At 39.2% G+C, this 24369-nt stretch overlaps 1 protein-coding gene across 8 annotated transcripts in view; it reads right to left on the minus strand.

The window, feature by feature from the left end:
* The window catches only part of HIVEP1 (HIVEP zinc finger 1), a 181008-nt gene that overhangs the window by 31415 nt on the left and 125224 nt on the right, over positions 1-24369 (minus strand). For all 8 annotated transcript variants that reach the window (XM_036347565.1, XM_036347562.1, XM_036347564.1 and 5 more), the window contains exons 4-6: positions 6891-12835; positions 3149-3282; positions 2261-2436 (exon numbers count right to left, since the gene is read on the minus strand). In XM_036347565.1, coding sequence (XP_036203458.1) covers positions 2261-2436; positions 3149-3282; positions 6891-12835 — 6255 coding nt within the window. The remainder of the gene's footprint in view (positions 1-2260; positions 2437-3148; positions 3283-6890; positions 12836-24369) is intronic.

The following is a 24369-nucleotide window of genomic DNA, read 5'->3' on the forward strand; positions in this document are numbered from 1 at the left end:
TGGGGGTCCCCACTGGGGTGCCTGGCCAGTCTGGGTGAGGGGCTAAGGGCTGTTTTCAGGCTGGCGGGTGACTGAAGCTCCCACCTGCTTTTTTTCCTTTTTTTTAATTCTGGGCCAGCTTTAGCTCTGGCTCCAGCTCTGAGGCCTCTGCTGCTGAAAGCAGGTATCTGGTTTGTTTGGGTTCTATAATCAAAACACTGTATCAACTCCAGCTCTGAGATCCTGGGCCAGCTGAAAGCAGGTTTCTGGGGTTTTGTTTAGCTTCTATATTTGTAACAATGTTTCAAACTGCAAGCTCAGAGGCCAGCAAGGCAGGCGGGGAACATTGGAGTCCTCCGTCACCGAAGCAAGCAAGCCTCATGTTAGCCTCAAGCTGCCTGGCTGCCATCTTGGCTGGCAGTTAATTTGCATATCGCCCTGATTAGCCAATGGGAAGGGTAGCGGATGTACGGCTAATTACCATGTTTCTCTTTTATTAGATAGGATTGCACATGATGTTGGTTTTGAGTTATTTCACTAAGATTAATACTTGGTGATTCATAATATTCTTCTTTGCCAAGAAATCTATATAGTCTCATTTGCTTTTCCACAACTAAGGTTTCCTTCCTTTCTTGGTCTTATTTTATGAACATTTTTTAATATACTAATTCCTTCCCCTCCTATTGAGAAAAACCCATTTCATATTATACTTTGCTTCTCTTTATTGGTAACATCATTCTGTACTTGGTAATTTTTTTATTAGTTATATTGTCCCATTACTAGTGTTCCGATATCATAATAGAAATTAATGGATGTTTCTTAATCATAGAATTAAAACAAGTGAAAAAAAGCAATACACTGGGTTAAAGCTCAAAGCACTTTATCCTATTAAAACCTTCACAGAGGACCAGAAAAATCATCCTAAAACCCACCCTCCACTTCCAGAAGGATGTACATCACAACCAAAGGATTACAGAATTACTGTTTTCCCCAACTCCTCGTGATTTCTTGAAACATTTTAGAAATATTTAAGGCTATCTGAAGAATGTTTATTTTATTTTATCATTCTTATTTTAGATACTATTGGCATTTAAGAACTACTTTGAAGCTACTTAGATGTTACATATTATAACTCTCTTTAAATGCCAACAGATACTAGTCAAGCAATGTAATAAATTTTGCTAAAGAGGTAATCAATCTTTAAGACAAAAGCTGCAAAGACAACCAATAAAAAAGCAAAGCAAATGCTAACTCCAAAAAGATAAAAATGGACTCTGTAAAATTATCAATTAAATAAATTTTACAGATACAATCCTTTCAGACAGATAATTTTATAATTGCATTGTTTTAGAAAGATTCTTACTTTTTAAAGGGTGTTACATGAAATTACAATTTTAAGTAACAAATTTTCACATAATGATTTGTGAACAAGGGGCCTAATGGAGAAAGTAAACATTTTAGTGTAGTATATTCATTATATACACCAGAAAATTTGTAGAAGATAAAATTACCTTATCTATAATAAAGACTTAGAATTTAAGTAAATTACAAGGTGGGGCAAAAGTAGATTTACAGTTGTTCTTATGGAAAATAATACAATAAGTAATAAATAATACACGAATAAACTCTGTTTTGTGTACTCACAAACTATAAACCTACTTTTGTCCCACCCTGTATAAAGAATACGGAAAGCGTACTAAATTAATTTTAATGACTAGTTGTGAGTTTTATAAACATTGAAGAGTACAAAAGTTAGAAAATTTTTGAAGCTGAAATTCAACAGAATTTGGGTTAAAAAAAAATCATGTAAAAGAAATGGCTACATGCCTAAAATCAGATAATAAAACATGAATGTAATCATAAGTTTAATGCAGTTATTATTTGAAATGTTTCCAATCTCTTAACACCTAAGTAATCAAGAAAATTGTAATCATGAAAATTTATTTTTCTTCTTCAGCCCCAAATTAAGAATTTTTGAAAATGCCTTAGTCATCATACTATTCAACTGTAATTTGGGGAGTAAAATTAAAAAAGGCAGTTGCTCCTTTGAAAATGTTATTTTTATTATGTATATATATTCTAAAAGCATGTAATTAAAACTTTTTCCCCCCCAAGAGGTCCAGAAACATAAAGATAAAAGGCTACAATGTTGACAGGATATTATTAATATTAGTCCCATTTAAGCTACTACATCATTGGTCAAAGAATATATAAAGTTGGTTCTTAGTGCAACTAGCTCAATGCATATAGAAAAGAACCATGAAGGAATGTTATCTCATACCTTTTGTCTTAAAGGAGAAGTTACAGTAAGTGCAGTGGTAGGGGCGGACATCTGTATGGGTTCGTATGTGTTTCTTTAACATGCTAGGTTTTTTACAACGTATTCCACATTCTTCACAAATGTACTTTCCTCTTCCCCTGCCTCGGACATATACATACTCTTCATTTGATTTATATCTAATTTAAAGAAAGACAAAAAAATAGGGAAATTGGATAATATATCTGAGAAAATATTGATAATTAAAATTCAACCTAAAAAGAAAAACAAGGCACAATTTTCAGACTCAAGCAATATAAATTTTATGCATGTACAGTAACAGAATATTCCAGCTTTTCACATCAACACTCAATATTCTAATAGCTAATTCTAACCAAAAAACCTTATTCATCAACATTAGACTTAAATTTAAAAATATTTCCTCTTTTAAGTCACTGGGTTTAAGTGTTCTTTTAAACTTTTAAATTCAATCACAACAACTATAAATACTGAAATTTTTCTGAGCGTCACAATAACTGCAATTGACTTTTACCTTTTGGGTTTCTCAGAACCAAATACACAGAAACATCAAATAGGCAATGAGTTCATCTCTCTTAAGAGCAGGTTTTCCAAGTCATTGTTTATTATAAATCAATGTGAACCTCAAGGTTCACTCTGAAAACTCCTAGGATCTACAATGTTTCCTAAATAGTTCTTACTTCCTTGAACAAAATGGAATTATTTAACATAATACTAAATATATATTTTGCCATGAAGATTCTGTTAATAAGCTGAGATACCTTACAATATTTATATAAAATTGGCACTGATAATTCTTTATTTACATGAAAGCAAATGTACATTTAAAAAGTAAGTTTAAATGTACATTTAAGAAGTAAAATTTGTACTTGCCCTCCATCAAATATTTTAATTCTTCTTGGTTCACTTTTGATTAAGGAATTTTCTTTATCTTGCTCACTGTTAATTTCAGAGGCATCTTTAGTGCTGAATTCAACTACTGTGGACTTTTGATTACCTAATGCTCTCTGGAAGGGAAAAAAAAGAGAAACTAATTTAATAAAACTGAAAACACAAACACGCTAATGTTTCACTTGGAAAATAAACAGTGTACACAGTTAACTTCAGGAAATGCATTCCAAGGAAGTAAGAGGTTAAAGGTTATCTGCTTTATTTCCTCCCTTATCTTTAATATATCTGTGGTAAATCACAGCAAACCAATAACTCTTATGCTATTTTTAATTCCTACCACAGCCCATTGACACCCCAAAATGCAGTCTTTACAACCACCCACTCTGGCACAACATGAGTTTAACAGGAACTTTTTTTTAATAGACTAAATATTTCTTCTTATATCTAACTAACCACTCATACTGCAATTTAAGTGTATTTCTCAGAGTTTATTCTTTGGAGATGGCAAAGAGCTAGTCACCCCTTTTGATATAATAATGTCTTATACTACCAAGAAATATGACTAAATCCCCTTCAAATTCAATGAACTGCTAAGTTAAAGCAGTTAAGCTCCGCTTCCCAATATTTTCTTCTTCTTCTTCTTCTTAATTTAAACCATAATAGTGTTTCCTCTATCTTCTCCAAAATTCCTGAGTACTGAGAACTATGAGACACAGAAATGGGTTAGTTTTTGGCCTGATAATAATGAAATCTCTAGAGAAAGCTAATGAACTCAAAATGATTACACTGTGCACTCTTCTATAGAAACATTATGGTAACACCACCTTAATTATAACTCTATGCAACCACACCATTCACAAGTTTTCTCAGTCCTCACCCCATTCCACTCCCACATGTCTGTGAGGCAGGCAGCACAAGGAGATTATATAGTCACTGTCCAAGATCAAGTGTTAACAGCAAAGGCTTAAACTCCAACCTCTTGGCCAATTCCAAGCACAACGTTCTAATGAAGGGCCTCTTTGTTACAAACCTGCTTTAAAAATTACATCACCATGTGGACAGCTATCTATCGTACCAAGATGACTCAACAGTAAGTGGCCATGGACAGAGGGCCTCTGTGGCCTTAGAAAGTGGACCCTGGAAAGCCCCTGCTCTTACAAAACCAGAAATAAAGGAAAGCTGCTGGACTGTTTCTCAAAAAGGCAGTATGAAGAGGTAATGCCATGCACCTGACAGGTAAAAACCAACCATCTCCTTTTCTTTTCCTGGTAAACATATGTTTCCCCACCACTTGCAATATACACACCTTGCCTTGACTTTATTTATACCTTTAACAGACATCCTAATTCCCACTTATCTTTTGCTCACTTTCTTACCATCAAAATCTGGTTACTATTAATTTACCAGTTACCAATGAGCTAAATGCTAAAGTGCTTACCATTTCCTTTTTCTTTATACCCTTGACCACCCAATGGCATTATATGTTGGTGACACCTTGTTTCTCCTAGTAATCCTTTTACTTTAGCATTTATCTGTTCTTTTCCAGTCTGAATTTTAAGCACATTATTAACATTTGGGTTGTGAATTAACAGTCAACCCAAGGGCTAATCCTCCACAGCCACTTTCCCATATGACTCAAGTCTCCAGTGGTACTAGAATTGCTCAGTCCAAACACCGTGTTAGTCTTCACATTTATTTGACCTCTTGGCTTGAACAGCTTTCCTTGAAACACCGTCTTCCTTGATCTGTGTGATACCACTTTTCTCATAACTCTCCTCCTCCCTCTATTAACAATCTCTTTCAGTTTCTTATGTGGACTTTCTTCATCCATTCAAACCCTTTACATAGTAGTGATTCTCTAATCCATTCTAGGCCCTTTCACTTTACATGTCCCCTGAGTAATCTCATTAATTACACCGACACAATGAAAAATCTCCACACCTTCTACCTGAGCTCTCTCCTAGTTCTAAATCTGAATATACGCATTTCCAGAGGCATTTCCACCAAGGCACTTGGTACTAAAGAAAAGCCACTGTTCAAAGGCACTTCAGGAATACACATGAAGCTCTGTTTAAAGTCTCATGATCAGGTCTCCTCTTCCAAGACTCTTATTTAGTACATCTAGAATGAGTCTGAGCATTTCAAAATTAAATTCTGAATGGTTTGGATGGACACTCCTTCACTGAGAAAGTATCAATAGCTCTCCACCACCATGCATACATTCTCTGGTTTTTACCTACACTTCCAACTTCGAAGTATGTCACTGTTTCAAACTTACAACACTTTCTAACCATGACAGACTCCTCAAAGTTCTTTAAATGAACCAAGTTCCTTCTCACTTCCATGTCATTCATCAGACTCTCAAAATTTCTCATTCTTATTTGCCTAAAACTAAATAAATAAAAACCCCTATTTTTTTTTAAAGACTCAGCTAAAGTCAGCACTTTTGGAATACTCCTCAACCTAGGGGTAGTGTCAGAGACTTCCTTCTTTTAAAGTTGTGCATACTTCTATTATAATACTGAATTATGGTATTTTCCTATTGATGAACATATTTCCCTAATTTATGAACCTGTATTATATGCTTGTGAACCTACAGAGGTCAAGGACTTAAAGTATAATTCTGAATGTTCAGAGTCCAACACAATACTCTATCTACCCATTTATCTACTTATCCATCTATCCTTAATCACTTAAATTATTTTTCCTATTTTATAAAGCCAACAACTCTAATAAGACTGATTCCAACTTACTCTATAAATCATGAACAAATCAAGTAATTATCAAGTGTATGAGTTAGTTATGTAGGGAATCCTCTCTAGCACTAAGATGATTCTGAGAACTGCAGAATGGCTGTCTGCTTATATTTCAAAACTAGAGGCCCGGTGCACGAAAGTCATGCACTGGGGGGAGGATATGTGTCCCTCAGCCCAGACTACACCCTCTCCAATCTGGGACCCCTCGGGGGATGTACCGGCAGTCAGACATCCCTCTCACAATCCAGGACTGCTGGCTCCCAACTGCTCACCTAATCGCCCATAACTGCTTCTACCTGCCAGCCTGATCATCCCCTAACCACTCCCCTGACAGCCTGATCGCCCCAACTGCCCTCCCCTGACGGCCCGGTCGCCCCCAACTACCCTCCCCTGCCGGCCCGATCACCCCTAATTGCCCTCTCCTGCTGGCCTGATTGCCTACAACTGCCTTCCCCTGCCAGCTGTCTTGTGGCGGCCATCTTGTGGCCAAATGGGAGTGGCCATCTTGTGTGAGGGTATGATGGTCAATTTGCTTATTACCTCTTTATTATATAGGATGATATATAACAATTTTCAATTACTCACACCTCTGTTCCCCTGCATTAGTAAGGGTAAAGCATAAACATAATCTCATCCTACTTAACAATAAAAATAAAACCTTCATGTAGGAGGAAGATGACAGTAAGACCATGATTACTGTACCATTAAGACTTAAATATTCATCTGAGAAAAAAAAGTGCTCAGGGCAAGTTATAATTTTCAAAATGTCTCAAAGTAGAAAGGACTCCAGCTAACCCTTATCAGTATAACTCCTAGAGCATATTCATCATCCTTTCTTTCAAATAACTACACACTCATAAAGCTCAATGTGTCATTCACAACTTCGAATTAAAGAATTTAAAGGCATCAAGACATGTTAAAACTCATTTGCACAAACTATTTTTAAAGATAAATAACCTTTCGAGTACCTTGCTTAAGTTGCTTTTCCACTTGCTTGAATAGACCAATAAATCTGATTTGGAACGGGTGGTTACTGCTTGACAATACAGTGATTTTCCAATCTTCTGTTTTGAATTAAGGAGGGAAAGAGCAACTTTTGTAGGCAAACCAAGTGGATTTGGATTACTGTCGCTTACTGTCCAGTCAGTATAGGCTGAAGTTTTCTGGTCACTCTGAGGCAGATGCAATGTTTTCTGTCTCCGCAGATAACACCATGTAAAGCTGGTTGTGGTCTTCAGGCTGGGAAAAGACAGCTGCTGCATGTCTCCGGCTCCCAATCCTGAAAGAGTGGTGGTTGTAGGTTGATTTTGTTCTTGGATGTTCAATTTGTCACCTTGACTTTTAACCTCTGAAGACTTCCTTTCTTGGTTATTGTCTACACGCTCCAAAGGAGAAATGTGGGTATTTTCTGAAGAAACAGGTGAATTTCTAGCTGTAAGAGTTAATGACGTGGATGACTTGATGTTTTCAAATTCTTGAAAATCTTTTATAGGTTCTATATCTACAGACTTAGAGTGCCCTGATGACAAATTATCTTCTGGTAAAACATTTGTCAAATTAATAGCCTCACTACTAATTTCAGGTTGAGAAGAAGTACCCTGTTCCAATGTCACACCATCAAGGGGCTCTGTAGTACAAACCTGCCTTACTAACACAGGTTTCTTCTGCTTATTAACTTCATTAGCTCTTGTACTTAAAGGTTCAAATGGTCTAATATCTGTTGCACAAACAGCTCCATATTCATCTTTAGCTCGCTTTTGGTGCTTTTCCATGGCAATGTCTAGACTATTTGCTGGGGAAAGCATCCTTTTACTAGAAGCTGAAGGTTCTTGTTGGGGGGAAAGTCTACCAATAGACATTTTCTGAGTTCCAGGCAAGGATTCTGATATAAAAGAATTTTGGCCCATCTCTGAAAAAACATTTTCACAAACAAGTTCTTCCTCTGGGTTTGGTAAAGCATTCTGGTTAACTTTTTGCAATTTGGGCTGGGAATTTTGTTCTTCACTGATTGGCACCACACTACTATTAGCCTGGCAAACAGGCTGACTAGACAGATCCTGGGTCACAAGGATTTGTGGCAGAGGTGTGACTGTAGCAAAGCAGTACCCTGGAACACTACTCTGCAGATGCACAGGCAGCGCAAATGATGTCGGCACCTCCTGCACCTGATTACCTAGCGGCCCGGGTTTCAGTGGTGGTGGAAGATAAGAAGCAGCCATGGCGTCTACTCGTTCAGTTGATAATGCTAATGAATTCATTTGATGATCAGCCCCCACTGGATTTGAAAGAACTTGCTTTGGCACAGAATGGACAGGATTAGAAGGGCAAGACAGGCTTGAAGTGAAAGCCTGACACTGCAGTTGGTACTTGGGAGCAAAGCAATCCTCACTTTTGGAAGATACACACACACTGGGATTTGCATCTAGTTTGACACTCTGTGCAGGCACTTGCAGAGACATATGTGTGTTTTGGTGGCTAAGGGGTGCATGAATTTGATTTAACAAATTAAGACCAAAAAGTTGTTGAATAGGAAAGATGCTAGTAGAGTTGGAATCTGAAGATTCTGTTTGCAGATCCTTAACTTGAGTCTGGGAGTGCATAGTATTTGTGGGAAACTCAGCTAAGGATGTATTAGTGAGCTGAGGCCCCTGAAGTGGCACTGCATTCACACCAGGAATAGCAATGGTTTGGAAAGATGATGGGTTCCCAGGAGACAGGTGACTTTCTGGAGCAATGTTTAAAGATATCTGCCGTATCAGTGGGCCCCTCCTTCTTTCTAAAAGGGGCACGTGTCCACTCACCCCTGTGCCAGAAGGGGATGCCAGAGGCTGCAAGTCAACAAGTGGCATTGCCTGAGGTGGAGTTATGCTTCCACAGTCGAATGACTTACTTCTGAAGTCAGAGACCTCCATGGACGTTGGCATGCAACTAGTCTGTTCGGAGGCAGCTCGCCTCATTTCCCGGTGAGCCCCAGGAATGCTCAGTGTATGAGAGCCAGCTGGGATCATGAGGAACTCTGTTTTATTGAGGAAAGCGAACTGGGGGGAGGCCTCGGTTTTAGAAACGTCCTCTACATCTAACGAAGCTGAGAAACTTGAGGTGTGAGATAAACTGCTCTCCTTACTCAGACTCCTGGAGAGAGTGGAATCAAAGCTGGACTCCGTCGAGGAATGCTCTATCTCAGCCAGACGGAGCCTCTTCTTTTTGGGTGGCAGTTTCTCTGTCGGCAGCTTTGACAATGTTTCACTACGCTGAGGCCAACTGAACTTCTCTGATTTCTCCTGATCGGGACCTTGGAACCCAAGGTCCCGATCTGGCTCTTCTGTGACCAGTATTTCTGGGACTTGGATGCTGTGCTGCCGAACAAGTCTTGAGGGCTGTCCTAACACATGCCGTTCACTAGTAATCTTTCTTGAACCTTCCTGAAATTCTGCTCGAAGAACATCTAATAGTGCAGGCTGTTGAGGATGAGATGTGTTCCGTGAAGGGTGACCTTCCTCTTGGGAAATTCCTATCACTTTCAGGGAACCAACCTTCACTGTTCCACTGAGTTCCTGGAAAGAAGTTGGAGACTCAGGCTTGTCAAGTGAACTGGGTCTGCTCAGTGAGTTGGTGTGCTGGATGACTGAGATCCCAGCTCCGTGTCTCTTCAACTCTGCCTTATCCTGGGTCACTGAGCCTACCTGTTGTTCCATGATGGTAGACAGCTTCAGATCCATGATCTGGTCAGGGCCCCTGCCAATGAGCTGTATTTGGGGGCTTTGCAACTGGATATTTTGATGCTGCTGCTCACTTGTTAAGACAACAGTATGCTTAGGCAAACTGGAAGCAGAGCCCAGAGTATTGTGAAACTGAAGGCCTTCAGAGCTTTTTGGAGAAACTCCACTTTCATTCTGCTGAACTTCATCATCATCTCCAACACTTTTCATTTTCCTCCTTTTCCTGATCTGGGGCGTCTGTTCCCAGGCCCCTGTGGAACCAGCCACTCTGTAGTGCAGAATCTGGGGTTGTGTGCTGCTGGGCACAGGGCTGTGTTCAGGTTCTCTCACAGCTACCTTCGTTTTTGGTCCGTGTAATTCTGAACAGTAAAATTTCTTATGATTTTCAAAATTTTCCAGTTTTCTATACCTGTTTCTACAAGTTTCACACTCAAACATTGTCCCTCGCCCTTGATGAGACTTCTTTTTCTCTACATGTGGGCCGGGAGCCAAGGACTTGTTCCTTGCTGCCCCATTTTCGTTCGTGGCACTGCATCCCTGATAGCTCTCCTCCAAGGACTGCCCAGTACCCAGCACCTGGTTTTCACTTGCTGAAGAGTCTTCTACTGCTGCCTGTCTGACAAGGGTTCGGGGATGTCCACTCTGGGGCACAGAAGTGTTAGGTCCCGATACAAAGACATCATCACAGAGAACGCCAATTTTGTCATCAAATGACTGACTTCCTCTCAGTGGGTGAGGGGGAGGTATTATGTTTGTAGGTACTGCTGAATAACCTGTGGTAGGCATAGAATTACTTCTCGTAATAGGTAAACAGTCAAGGGAAGGTACAGACAGAAGAAACACTTGCTTTGATTTCTCAGTAGGGGTGAAAGGAGACTTTGGTATATCAGAGCTTGAACTTGTTCTCCGTCCCATTGGTTTTAAATCAAACTGGAAAGAATCCTTAAATATGTATGATTTGGGGGAATCGATACTTCCTCGTCGTGAAAGAGAGGTTCTCCGTGGCTTCACACTATCCAGCTGCTTATCATCTACCAAGGCTTCATTGTCTGAGATAAGCTTTGATATCCGTTCTTCAAGTGTTTTTGTTGCCAAAGGTGGGCGCATCTGACCTGGTAAAATCAGTGCTTTTTCACTTGTTGGCCCTGTAGAAGGTGCTGGTGGGCTGGCACGAGGTGCAGAGAGCCCATTATTCTTACTTGAGTCTTGTTCTGTGGAAGGTAATGTTCTGGTGAAGGGGGTTGGGGGACTCGCTGTCTGATCAGCACTTTCAGACCGTGAAAAGTAACCAGAATCTGTACTTCCTAAACTTCGAGGACTCAGAAGTTTGCCTTGTTGCTCTTGGGAGTAATCAGTAGCCTGCTGCCTTTGTAGTTGGGCATGTACTGTTCCTACATGGGATTCCTGCTTTGCCGCTGACTGATCCATGTCCCCTTTCTGACGGGACTTTTCATCAGTCTCCAGGGAGGACGTCCAGGCTGAATGTGACTGTACACTAGTAACCTGAGGGTCCTTCTGTTTCTGTGCACTAGAAAGTTCAGGCTTACAATCCGTAAACTTCGGGCTGTCAACTCTCAAAGGGGTCACATTGACAGGGTGGACCACGACTTTTGGTAACTCTGTCACAGCTTGTGATTCTGAGGCTCTGTCGTGCAGTAAAACGTCACCTACCACATGATCTAGATTGCTTGGAATGGAACTTGATTTTGGTAAAACTTCAGAATTTGATATTATTTTCATTAACTGCCCAGGCTGCAGGTCCAAGGAGCCTGGCTCATTCTGTCTTTCATCAGCAGCGCTCTCATCATCACTGTCCCCGCTATCTTCTACATCTGAATGGATACTAAGTGCTTTGGAGGACTCGTGTGAAGAGAACAAACCACCAGCATCTGGTTGCAAGACAAGACCCAGTTTAATAGTGTGTGCATGGGATTTTTTGTGCTTGTATAGATTACTTTTAGTCTTAAATGAAAATCCACAGGTCACACAGGGATAAGGTCGCTCTCCAGTGTGGGAGCGGATGTGCTTTAGAAGCACACTCGGCTTTGCACAAGCTCTATTGCAATATTCGCAAATATATTTTCCTTGCTTTTTTGGCTTCTGATCTTTCAGAAGTAGATTGCACATTTGCTCTACGCTGTGATTCACAACAGAGGCGACAGGAGTTGAATTATACACTGGTGTTGGGGGTGACTGTGTAGAGTGGGCTGGACTAATTGACTTGGGCAAAGCAGAATCCATGTGCTGGTTTTGAAGAGTAACCTGAGTTCTACTGGAAGGTGAAGTTAGACCTACAGATGATGTCACTGCTATATGATACATCTGTTCAAGTCTGGGGTTCTCTTGACTGTGCAGGTTCAGTGGTCTTGTGAAACCTGCACACGCTGGAAGCTGTTGATTTTGTTGGTTAGATTTAGAAACAAAGTGTTCATGTGAATTATATGAATGAGAAACTGACTGAACCAATGCTTGCTCATTCTTCTGAGCAGCAGACACATGCACTGTGTATGAGGTACAAGAAGACTGTGATTCAGAAACAAATTCTTGTGAAGTCTGATGTGGGGCATCTATTGAGCTGTTTTGTAATTGAGAGGGGAGTTGTACAGTTTTATTTGGTCTTAGTTTTTCTATCTGAACTGCACTAGATGAGCTCTTTTGTGACAAGGTGCTCAGTTCTGGCTCCATTGCTTTCAGTAAGACATCGAATGCGGTGTTTGCATATGAGGAGGAAGTAGGACTACAATTAGAGGAGATACATTCACTATGGTCAGTCCTGGTTTGACTTGGCAAAGAACTAGAGTCACATTTTCCATGGAGGAAATTTGACTTAGGGTCAGAGCCTTCCGAGCTCCACCTACGCAGTTCAGATGGATGCTGCAGAAACAAGGGCTTCTTTGGGGAGATGCGGTCTTCGGACTTGGCGGCCTCGCCAATCATCCCAGGTGTTTCTCCATTTTGTTTAGTAAACTGCTTTCCATTTTTTACAGGACTGTGATTCTGTTTTTTGTGAGACTCTGAAGTACTCTGAAGAACAGCGAGAGGTGGCTCTTCCGTATTTTGTTTATGTTTTGCCTGAAGAGGATTTCTCAGGGGAGATTTTGGTATTTTTTTCAGGTGATTCTCAGCTACAATCTTTTTTCGTTTCACGCCTTTAAGTGATTCAGAAGTTCCTTTAGTACCAGCCTCCAAGATTTCTGTCAAAATAAATAAATAAATAAATAAATAATTGGAAAATGGTACATAAACCAACTATAATTTTTTTAAAATTAAGGTTACTATCAAGAGGGTGTTATGACAACTGAACAAAGTAGTTTAAGGAAAGCCTATTTTGGATAAAACTTCATTCTAACATTCTTAAGAATGTTTCCAATCAAAACCCATTAAACCAATCGCACAAAGACCTTAGTATTTCTAGAATGCTGTACCACTCTCTTGACCTCCCCCTCCCCCACCAAGACCTTGGAACCAGATCTTTTTGAAACTAAATTATGCTCTCCCTTTACCTTCAGTGCAAAGAACTCTGTCTACACAGAGTGAGCTGGCCCACAAATAAGAACAGTCAACTTTTTAATGCAATGTATTTGACCATCTTATCATAGTTTCTTTTAAAGCAAACTTCTCAGCAAATTGTAAAATAACATTATTATTCAAACTATGCAATACTGATATTCTTATAAGAAAGAGGACTACTAATACATAATAATTTTTAGAGCAAGCATACCAAATTATATCTCAAGATAATCATGAGATATTACCTGAGAAAACCATGAAATATTGCTTTATTAGCAATTATATCAAGAACAGAAATATAGGAAAGTAAAATAAGCCATTTATTTGTGGCTCTTCAACAACAAATTAAAAAGTCATAGTGTTGTAATGTCCCTCAGTTTAAAAAAAGTCACCAATTTAACTGAACAAAATATTCAATGGCTATGTTTCTTTGTCATTAATGACAGGTAGGTAGGAAACAGATAGATAGAGCTTAGTACAGAAAAGGTAAAACCGCTTCCATTTCTGGCTGTGCTGGAAATAAATCATTATTTAAACTGTATCAACAACCCATAATTTCTGCCAACTATTATATTTTTGAGCAATAATTACTTGCCATAATTTAGTTTGTTTCCATTTGTTGACTCCTTAGGCACATAAGCAAAAATTATTCAAGTTCATATTACTTATTTGTAAAACAGCCAAATACTCTAATTTCTCATTATTTTCAAATAGCAGTTGCAATGTACATAATTGAAATTCATATTAAACCAAAATTTATACACCATAATAACCACTTTGCATTTACTAAAGATACAATTTACATAAAATAAAAAATATTTTGGTCATCTTGTGATAATTTATGTGCTATCATGCATTTGTTTAATAAAAAAAATACCACTAATCTGATTTTAAATCATAATCTGATATGCACACCATAATCAGAAGAGCAAGAGAAAAAAAAGGGGGCAGGGGTGGGGTGTCATAACTAAAATGTTTGAGCTAAAGAATAGAAAATAGTATCAGTATTGTTGCTATCTCTACAAAACGATGTTGATCAAATTTTTTTCAATCCACTCATTTATGAAATGCTGTTTTTCCGATCATTTTCCCTGTTCCAGATGAATGTAGCAAAGTCATCATGTACTTCAGACCGCTCATTAACTAGATCAGGCAAATGGGCAAAAGGAAAAATGATGACCATCCAGGATGAGTAGTTTTGCCCCTCACTTCCAGAAAGCTTGGAGTGCGTGATAATGAAAATGAAAGCCACCAGGCTGTTAAAATAAATGTAAAAACAGAGAAGAGAAACCACTTGGTCAGGAGCAGCAGCTCCCAGCTTGGGTGACTGTCCAACTGGGAGCACCAGTGCCCATGCCACCCCCCATACAGACCCCTGGTTGGGGTAAATATGTTTACTTGTTATGTTTTACATGCTTTTTAAAATGATCTTTTATTTTTAGATAAACTTCTCTATAAAAAAATTAAACAATCTGTTATACTAAAAGAAGCAAAAATTCAACCCACAATGCACAACACCTAGAAATATCACAGTAAGTTTTAAAGAAATTGTACTAGTACATGTTTTAAACAAAAAGAGTAAATTACATCTTTGTACTTAAATGTAAATTAAGCTGAAGTGAAAATAAAGGAAATACTAAACTGAAGATCCATATTTCTTTAGAGATACTATTTCCTAAAATTTCCTCTGGAGTTAAGAATTTGAAAAACCCTATCTTAAATAGATTTTTCATTTGACATGTATCAGTTTTAGATGAAGACTGATCATCTTTCTTTTGTCAAAGTTTATGACATTTACATTCTATTTGTCTATTTATTCTTAGTTCTCTGTTTGAATTTTAACATTTACCTGGTGTTAATACACTATTTCTGTCATTCAAGATTTTGTACACACACTCCTGTGTCTTCTGGCAATGATGCTCATGAGAAGCCTGGTGCTGGCCTGACTGATAGTGTCCCCTCTTTGAGGTGATTTGCCTTTTTTTCTGTATAGCTATAAATTTTTTTTAAGTCTTTATAAATACAACTAGGAGCCAGCTCAGAGTTAGTCAATGTACAACTTTTAATTTTTTCCTCCTAGAACACATAATCTTCTAAGATTAATTTAGTATATATTAGAAAACTTTTCTTTTATTATATCTTCAAAAATATTTTCTGGTCAACTTTTTTTCAGAATGAGCTTCCTTACTTTATGAACATCAATTATCTTTATGCTGTACCCCCATTATGATGATTTATATTGCTTGCATCTATTTCTTTTTTGTTTTTGCTTCTAGAATTATCTAAAGCTTTTCCCTTATGACAATTCAATTTCCAGGCCATTAAGTTCCTTACTGTTTCAAATTTATTTTAGTTTTGGACTGATGTTGCTTCATTCTCATTTTGTTCCCTTAGTTCCATATTTCCTAATTCATCTCATTTTATTGCTTCACATTATGTTTGAGTTCTTGCTTTAATAAATTTATGATATTATTAAGTTCTATGCTTAAAAATTTGTTTCTGAGGTAATGTTTTCTTTAAGGCTGAGCTTTTTGTTTCTCTTTTCACGTTCCCTCTGCTTTCAATTGCCCAAGATAATGGGAAATGGTAAGGGGGGTGGCATTCAACTGAGAGTATGTTCCTAACAGTCTTTTTCTGAGTTTTATTTATTCCTTCTTGTAAGATTTTGTTGGATCTCTTTTAGCAGGATTCACACTCCTTGAACAAGGGATAAAGCCTTTGGGTGGGGATGACCTGGGATGTAAGATTGGTCTGTAAATTCCTGTTGTTACAAGGCAAAAGGATGATGGAGGGAATGAGAGATAGATATAAAAACAGGGAGGGTGCCAGGCACATAGATGAATAACACACTACCATTCTAGAGGTTGACTTGAAGGAAGTTGTGTGCCTCACTAATGATTGTCAGACTTCTTTCTTAATTCTCCAGATTTGGGACCAGAGTGTACGAAGTGGGTAGCTAAACCATCTGACTAAGAGCAGTGTCCTCTTGGGAACTAATGCCCTAGACCAGTGGTCGGCAAACTACGGCTTGCGAGACACATGCGCCTCTTTGGCCCCTTGAGTGTGGTTCTTCCACAAAATACCAACTTCTGCGCATGGGCCACGAAGTTTCAATCGCACTGTACATGCGTGCCCGCACGTGGTATTTTGTGGAAGAGCCACACTCAAGGGGCCAAAGAGCCGCATGTGGCTCACAGGCGCAGTTTGCCGACCCCTGCCCTAGACCAGGGGTGGGCAACCTTTTAGTGAGTGCGTGCCAAAACCAGCAAAATCTCTGACTCAAAACTCTTCTGTGTGCCAACCCTAATTTCTGGAGAACATGTTACGTCTACTTGATATCTCTTAAGGTGTATGTATGTTAAGAACCTTGGAGAAATAATAAAATTCATTCGAGTGACAAAAACACAGTATATAATGATGAAAAATACATTTATTTTTTAATGTATACATGTACACTGATAGTCCGACAGAAAACTTTATGACTCCGTTTGATATTATCAGTGGGACTTTTGCTGCTGCATCACTGATGACAGAGATTTTACATCAGGTTTATATTTCGTGACCTTCAGAGATATGCACGAGCTACTACTTTCACCCGTCAGGCTACCCCTATTATGAGACTTAACAAAATTCATCACTGAGAACAAAGATTCACAAGCGTATGTGGATGAAAACATGGAGAGTAACGCTATTGCAAAGTTTTTTAAACAGAAAAAATTTTCTGGAATGGCATTTCAAGTCCTCAATAGTTCGTTTTCGACACCTCTCTGGTACTCCTGTCTCTAATCACTTTTTTTCAATGTTTTCCAAATCAACTCTAAGATCAATAAATTTCTGCTTCCAAACTGAGCTACTCTGAAATTCAATCAACTGCATTTCAAAGTCAGCCATGTCTATGGTCTTTAAGATCTAAGATGCACCTACACTGAATTTATCTGAAAAATAAAAAAGTCGATATTAAGAAAAAAAGTGTAAATGGAAGATTATAAGAGAGCGTTTCGCATGCCAGAAAAGTTACTGGCGTGCCATGTTTGGCACGCGTGCCAGGGGTTTCCCACCCCTGTCCTAGACTATGAGGTGGCTGACCCTCATAGGTCTTTAAAGAATGATATACCTGGAGTAGTTTTTTAAACTCACCTTAATCTTGATTAATTTCAAATCTATTAGAGAATGACTGATGTTATTTTCTCCTGCCCACTTCCTTATCTACAGAAAACAGTACAATTATCAAACATTGTAGCTATCTCTACCACGTCTAGCATAGAGTTACCATAGGCCATAGAGTTTAGAGTATGTATAGACCAGAATGCCTCAAAGCAGAAATAGTTATATAGCTGGGGCAGAGGAAGGTGGGAGGGAAACAGCTATTTACCATGATCACTTGAGTTTTTCAATAATTTTCAAAACACCTTGTTGTTATGATAAACTAAAATAAAAATAAATTAGAGTAAGCAGAGAGAAAGACAAACCATACAACAAGTGATAGAAGACAACCCAAGAAGGTGCCTCTTTAATATGCTCACTCCCTTGTCAACCAGTACACACACAGGCCCAACTTCTGCCTTATAAAATGAAAACTGCTTTATATCTGTCACCTTATGATTCCACAAGTGCTTAAGAAAGAAAAAGAAAAACAATACTGCCCTGGCTGGGTGGCTCAGATTATTGGAGTGTCATTCTGTACACCAAAAGGTTGTGGGTTCGATTTCCAGATAGGGCACGTACCTAGGTTGTGGGTTTGATCCCCAGTCAGGGCATATATGAACCAATCAATGTTGCTCTCTCTCTACCCCCGTCTCCTTCTCCCTCTCCCTCTCTTTTCCCCCACCCCTTGCTCTCTCTCTCTCTCAAATCAATAAAAACATACCCTCGGGTAAGGATTTAGAAAAACAACAATACTAGGGTTGGACATGCTTGGTAGACATAACCCTCTGTGTAAAATTAGAAACACAACCCTCTTTCCTTATGCAGCAAGAACATACAGTCAGATTGGAAAGCAGGTGGGAAAGGCTCAAAAAAAGGAATCAACAACTGCTGAAAAGTATATTCTGGTCAATGTGCTACTGGAAATGGCTGACAAACAGGCAGAAACTCTGAGACATCAAACTGTCAGAAATTCAAATAAGATTTCACTTAACACACACAAATCACTCTCAGAAGAGGAACCGAGGCTGGCAGTGTTGTCACTGTCAGAATCTTCTGACTCATTGGACTTCGTAAAAAAAACAAAACAAGAGTTCTCCACAGGTTGGCAGTAGATGACAGCTTGGAAGAATCTGAGAGGCCACTTGACTGGAGCAAGGTGTATGGTTAGGATACTCTGAGCTAAAGTTCCTCTGTGTCCAAAGCACTGGCACTTCATTTTCTCAGGCACAAGCCTAATCATTATTAGGGCCCCTATATTTTTTGGGGAAGAACCCCAAGGAGTTTAGAAAAGCACCCCCGGTTGGTTCCCAAATTACTTCTACAGAATAACAGATGAAAAAAAACAAGCAATTTTCCTGCCTCAGTAGAGTATCTGAGTTGCCAGTTAAGTGTGACAAAGAATATTGTCAAGGTTGGTAGTAGGCAGGTAAACTACAACCTAATACTGTGTTTAAAATCCTGCCTTGATTGAAGGTGAGTCTCTTTTTTAGCTTTACTCAGAGACATATCAGTGCGAAAGACTTTAGATCTCTTTTGGGTCATTGGGACATAAGGACGACATGTTTTCTAACAATTGAGAGCATGTTGGGTCAGAGAGTCAAGAGGTCAGAGGGGGACCATTTAGAAGGCCTTTTCAGTAGCTAGTGTTAAACTACCTGAGTTCAGTGTTGGCTGATTCAAAGCAAGGAAACCTAAAGAGGGTTTGCCAAAGACCTCCCCATCTTTACCAGGAGATCAGAGCTAGTTTGGGGGAGAGGGGAAAAATAAATTCACTTTCCATTCCACCAAATCTCAAGCTCAGTGTACATGTGTAGAATTATAAATTGTAGCTGCAAGTCCAGGACTACAAATTTTCAATAGGGAAATGATTAGGCTAATTATGACAGAGCCACTTAGCATAACATTATACAACCATTTTAAATAATCATGGAAAGTACATAGCAATATGAAAATTATAACTTATTAAATACACTTGCATTTTCTTTTCTTTCATAGAGAGAAGTATGGGCTCCAGGCACAGATCTGAGAGTACAGAGTGATAGCTATTCTTGTAAAAGTTCATAAATGACAAGCCAGAGAAAATATACAGGAGAGAGAGAAGTCAGCCCTCAGAAGCTTGGGTAATCCCTATATTTAGGAGTGAGCTAGAAATGAAAGAAACAAGGGGTAATAAGAAAGATAAGACAGAACATGTGAGAGTGAAGTGCCCAGGAAGTCAGGGTTTATGGACTTGTAAGATGGAAGATGTGGCTAATAATGTTAAAGCTTACATTCAGATAAATAGGACTAAACCAGAGGGTGCTGCGTTTGATGATCACTGGGACTAGGAGGACATCTCAGAGAGCAGCCTGTCAGTTAGATCCTGGGGGTAAAAGCCACACGACAAAAGTGTACAGAGATGGAGAGCATGGTTACACACAAGAGTCAGTAAATACAGACCACTCTCTAAGAATTTGGCTGTGAAAAGAGAAAGGCAGGAGGTCAGTATCAGGGGAAGAGGTTGAAGGAAGGTTTCTTTATGATAAGGGGCACTGATGGTGCTTAAAACAGAAGTAAAAGTCAACAGTGAAAAAGAGATTGAAAATGAAAGATAGATAATAAGTTAATGTGCGATAAAGAATTACTCCAGATGTATAATCAAGAAACTACCACATGGATGTGGGAACAACCAATTCCATTTAGCAAGCAACAGGTAACAAGCGATTCATCCCCAAGTTCTTCCCATTCCCCATGGAATGTAATTCAAATATCTAACTTTGCCAAAGATGGCATGGTCATCTGGCTCTGAGCACCTTTCCAAACGCCCCTATTCCATTTCCCCCTTCATCACTGAGTTTCAGCCACTCGGGTAAACTTTCCTGATCCTCCAACAGGCCTAGCTCCTTCCTGCCCCTGGGAATTTGTACTTCCTATGTCTTAAAAAGTCCTCCCTACTCTCAACTCTTTAAATGACTGGATGATTTCCCACCTTTAACTCTAACACAGCAATGTTACTACTCGGCTGTTCCGGTCCACCCTACTGCCTCCCTACTGCCCACCCACCCTGTTCATTTCATTCTTAATTTAGATAACAATCTAAAATGTTCTATTTATCTAATTACATATTTTTGTCTACCTTTTGATTATTAAGATCTATAAGACCTTGTCTTTATTATTCACTCCTATATATCCAGCCCTTAAGAAGTGTTGAAGATGTAGTTCCATTTGTTTATTTTCTCTTTAGTTTCCATTGCCCTAGGAGCAGTATCAGTGAAGAAATTGCTTCGGCATATGTCTGAGATTTTGCCGCCTGTGGATTCCTCTAGCATTTTTATGGTTTCCCGCCTTATGTTTAAGTTCTTTATCCATTTTGAGTTTATTTTTGTGTATGGTGTAAGTTGGTGGTCTAGTTTCATTTTTTTGCATGTATCTGTCCAATTTTGCCACCACCATTTATTGAAGAAACTGTCTTGACTCCATTGTATGCTCATACCTCCTTTGTCGAATATTAATTCAGTATAGTGGCGTGGGTCAATTTCTGGGTTCTCTATTCTATTCCATTGATCTATATGTCTGTTCTTCTGCCAGTACCAGGCTGTTTTGAGAATAGTGGCATTGTAATACAGCTTGATGTCTGGTATTGAGATCCCACCTACTTTGTTCTTCTTTCTCAGGATTGCTGCAGCTATTCGGGGTCTTTTTTTTATTCCAGATGAATTTTTGGAAAGTTTGTTCTAGGTCTGTGAACGTCAAAATAAAAAGCTTTTTCACAGCAAAAGAAACCATCAACAAAACAACAAGAAAGCCCACTGCATGGAAGAACATATTTGCCAATGTTATCACCGATAAGGGTTTAATCTCCAACATTCACAGGGAACTCATACAACTTAAAAAAAAGGAAGATAAACAACTCAATCAAAAAATGGGCAATGGACCTAAATAGATACTTTTTGAAAGAAGACAGAAGGAAGGCCAAGAGACATATGAAAACATGCTCAAAGTCATTAATCATCCAAGAGATGCAAATCAAAACGACAATGCGGTACCATCACACACCTGTCAGACTGGATATCATCAACAAATCAACAAACAACAAGTGCTGGTGAGGATGTAGAGAAAAAGGAACCCTCGTGCACTGCTGGTGGGAATGCAGGCTGGTGCAGCCACTGTGGAGAACAGTATGGAATTTCCTCAAAAAACTGAAAATGGAACTCCCATTTGACCCAGTGATCCCACTTCTAGGAATATATCCCAAGAAACTAGAAACACCAATCAGAAAGGATATATGCAACCCTATGTTCATAGCAGCACAATTCACCATAGCTAAGATTTGAAAACAGCCTAAGTGCCCATTAGCAGATGAGTGGATTAAAACACTGTGGTACATCTACACAATGGAATACTATGCTGCAGTAAAAAAGGAGTTCTTACCATTTGCAACAGCATGGATGGAGCTGAAGAGCATTATGCTAAGTGAAATAATGCAGTCAGAGAAAGATAAATATCACATGATCTCAGTCATTCGTGGAATATAATGAACACAAACTGATGAACAAAAACAGATCCAGAGACAGAGAAACATCGATCAGACCTTCAAACCTTAGAGGGAAGGTAGGGGAGGGCAGGGGTAAGGGTGAGAGATCAAACAAAGGACTTGTATGCATGCATATAAGCCTAACCAATGGACAAAGACAACAGGGAGGTGAGGGCATGAGTGGGGGGGGGGGAGTAAAGGGGGGATAAGGACACATATTTAATACCTTAATCAATAAAGAAATTTCTAAAATAAGAAGTGTTGAAGAAATATTTGCTAATGAAAGAATTCTTCAAGTAAGAGGAACTAAGGAATGATATTGGGCAACCAAATGAGGTATTCATCATATCAGGAAATATTAATTAGGAATTCACAAGACCATTTTAAATAAGGATGAATATTTAATAAAATTTAACATCCATTCCTTATTTTAAAATGAATAAAAACTCAATCTGCTTCCAGATGTAGAAAGTTAGAAATAGTGTTGCTCCTATCCTAACAATAAAAAAGCCAGAAACATGCCAAAACCGGTTTGGCTCAGTGGATAGAGCGTCGGCCTGCGGACTGAAAGGTCCCAGGTTCGATTCCGGTCAAGGGCATTTACCTGGGTTGCGGGCACATCCCCGGTGGGGGATGTGCAGGAGGCGGCTGGTCGATGTTTCTCTCTCATCGATGTTTCTGACTCTCTATCTCTCTCTCTTCCTCTCTGTAAAAAATCAATAAAATATATTTTAAAAAAAATTAAAAAAAAAAAAAGCCAGAAACATTACAAAAATCAAACTTCTCTTGATCCTGTCAGAAAGCCAAGGCCTCAGAGCAACCACACAGCCTGAATTCTATGGAGAGACATGTGGACTGGGTCACTGGGGCTGTGCAGGGCAGAGGATGTGGAGGAAAGCAGGGCAGCCATGCAAGTGAGTGAGAAAATATGCACTAAAATTGTAACAAATGTTGGAGGCTGGATTGGCCTGGCCTCAGACATGATAAAGTTCACACTCACTCCCAGGCTCTATTACAGTGATGGCGAACCTATGACACGCATCTCAGAGGTGACACGCGAACTCATTTTTTTGGTTGATTTTTCTTTGTTAAATGGCATTTAAATATATAAAATAAATATAAAAAATATAAGTCTTTGTCTTACTATGGTTGCAAATATCAAAAAATTTCTATATGTGACACGGCACCAGAGTTAAGTTAGGGTTTTTCAAAATGCTGACACGCCGAGCTCAAAAGGTTCGCCATCACTGCTATTCTGTGGGCCCCCAGTAGGTGCTCACACAGGTATAGGGCAGGAGAACAGGGAAAGAAGTCCTCCACGTGCAGGCATGCAGGCTGACCCCTACCACTGTGGAAAAGGCACATAGCCCTAGGGCAGTGATGGCGAACCTTTTGAGCTCGGCGTGTCAGCATTTTGAAAAACCCTAACTTAACTCTGGTGCCGTGTCACATATAGAAATTTTTTGATATTTGCAACCATAGTAAAACAAAGATTTATATTTTTGATATTTATTTTATATATTTAAATGCCATTTAACAAAGAAAAATCAACCAAAAAAATGAGTTCGCGTGTCACCTCTGACACGCGTGTCATAGGTTCGCCATCATTGTCCTAGGGCCTGCTGCTTGAGCAATTCTCTCATAGGGAACAAAAGCCTTACTTAACCTTCAAACTGCTGTGAAAAAGGAGTTACAGATATGCCACCCACAGGGCATGGGTAAAACCCACTGTGGCTTGGGAAAGGGTAAGCACTCTACTCCAGGGGAGGCAGGAAATTGTCCTAGTACCACAATCCCATACCAATAACAGAAGTGTGCAACCATGGGTGAGGGGCCGGAAACACTGGAACTGCCAAAGACAAGCCAGACCAGGATAACAGCAATCCTCACCTATCTCTACCACCAGCCTACCACTGAGAAAGAAGCAAGTCGGCTGTTAGGAGAGGGAGAGGAGGATGGAGACTCTCACCGCCACCAGTGGCACAGGCAGCTGAAAGCTAAGCATGCAGCACTAACTCAGAAAAATCCTACAGGTCCCCAGCCCCATTATAAGCACAAGGAAATGGCAGGTCATCACTATGAGAATTAAGGGCCAGTGTGATACATTAAAGATGAACATAGCAATAACTTAGCCCAACTCCTGAAGAGACTGCCTCAACTCCCTGCCTGGTGACCTGACAGAAGAACGGTGCCCATTTCCAGCCATTAAAAACTACTGACCTCAGTATCTACTGTTATACACACATCCAAAATTCAATTAAAGTTTAAGACACACACATGCATGCATTTAAAAGCAAACCACTGTCAAGGGATAAAGTAATCAAAAGAACAATATTCCAAGATGATTGAGAAGCTGGAACTCAAATAACTTTAAAATAACTGTTATTAATATGTAAAAAAATCCAGAGAAAAGGATTGACAACATGCATTCAGAAAAGGAAATTAAAGCAGAGAGGGAGGGAAAAATGAAAATGACAGAACTAAAAGATAAAGAAAGCCTTTGATAACTCATTAGTACACTCAACAAAACTAAGGAATCAGTGAACTTACAGATAAAAC

The sequence above is a fragment of the Myotis myotis genome, unplaced genomic scaffold (genome assembly GCF_014108235.1).
Source record: "Myotis myotis isolate mMyoMyo1 unplaced genomic scaffold, mMyoMyo1.p scaffold_m19_p_2, whole genome shotgun sequence".
NCBI classification, from domain to species: Eukaryota; Metazoa; Chordata; class Mammalia; order Chiroptera; family Vespertilionidae; genus Myotis; species Myotis myotis.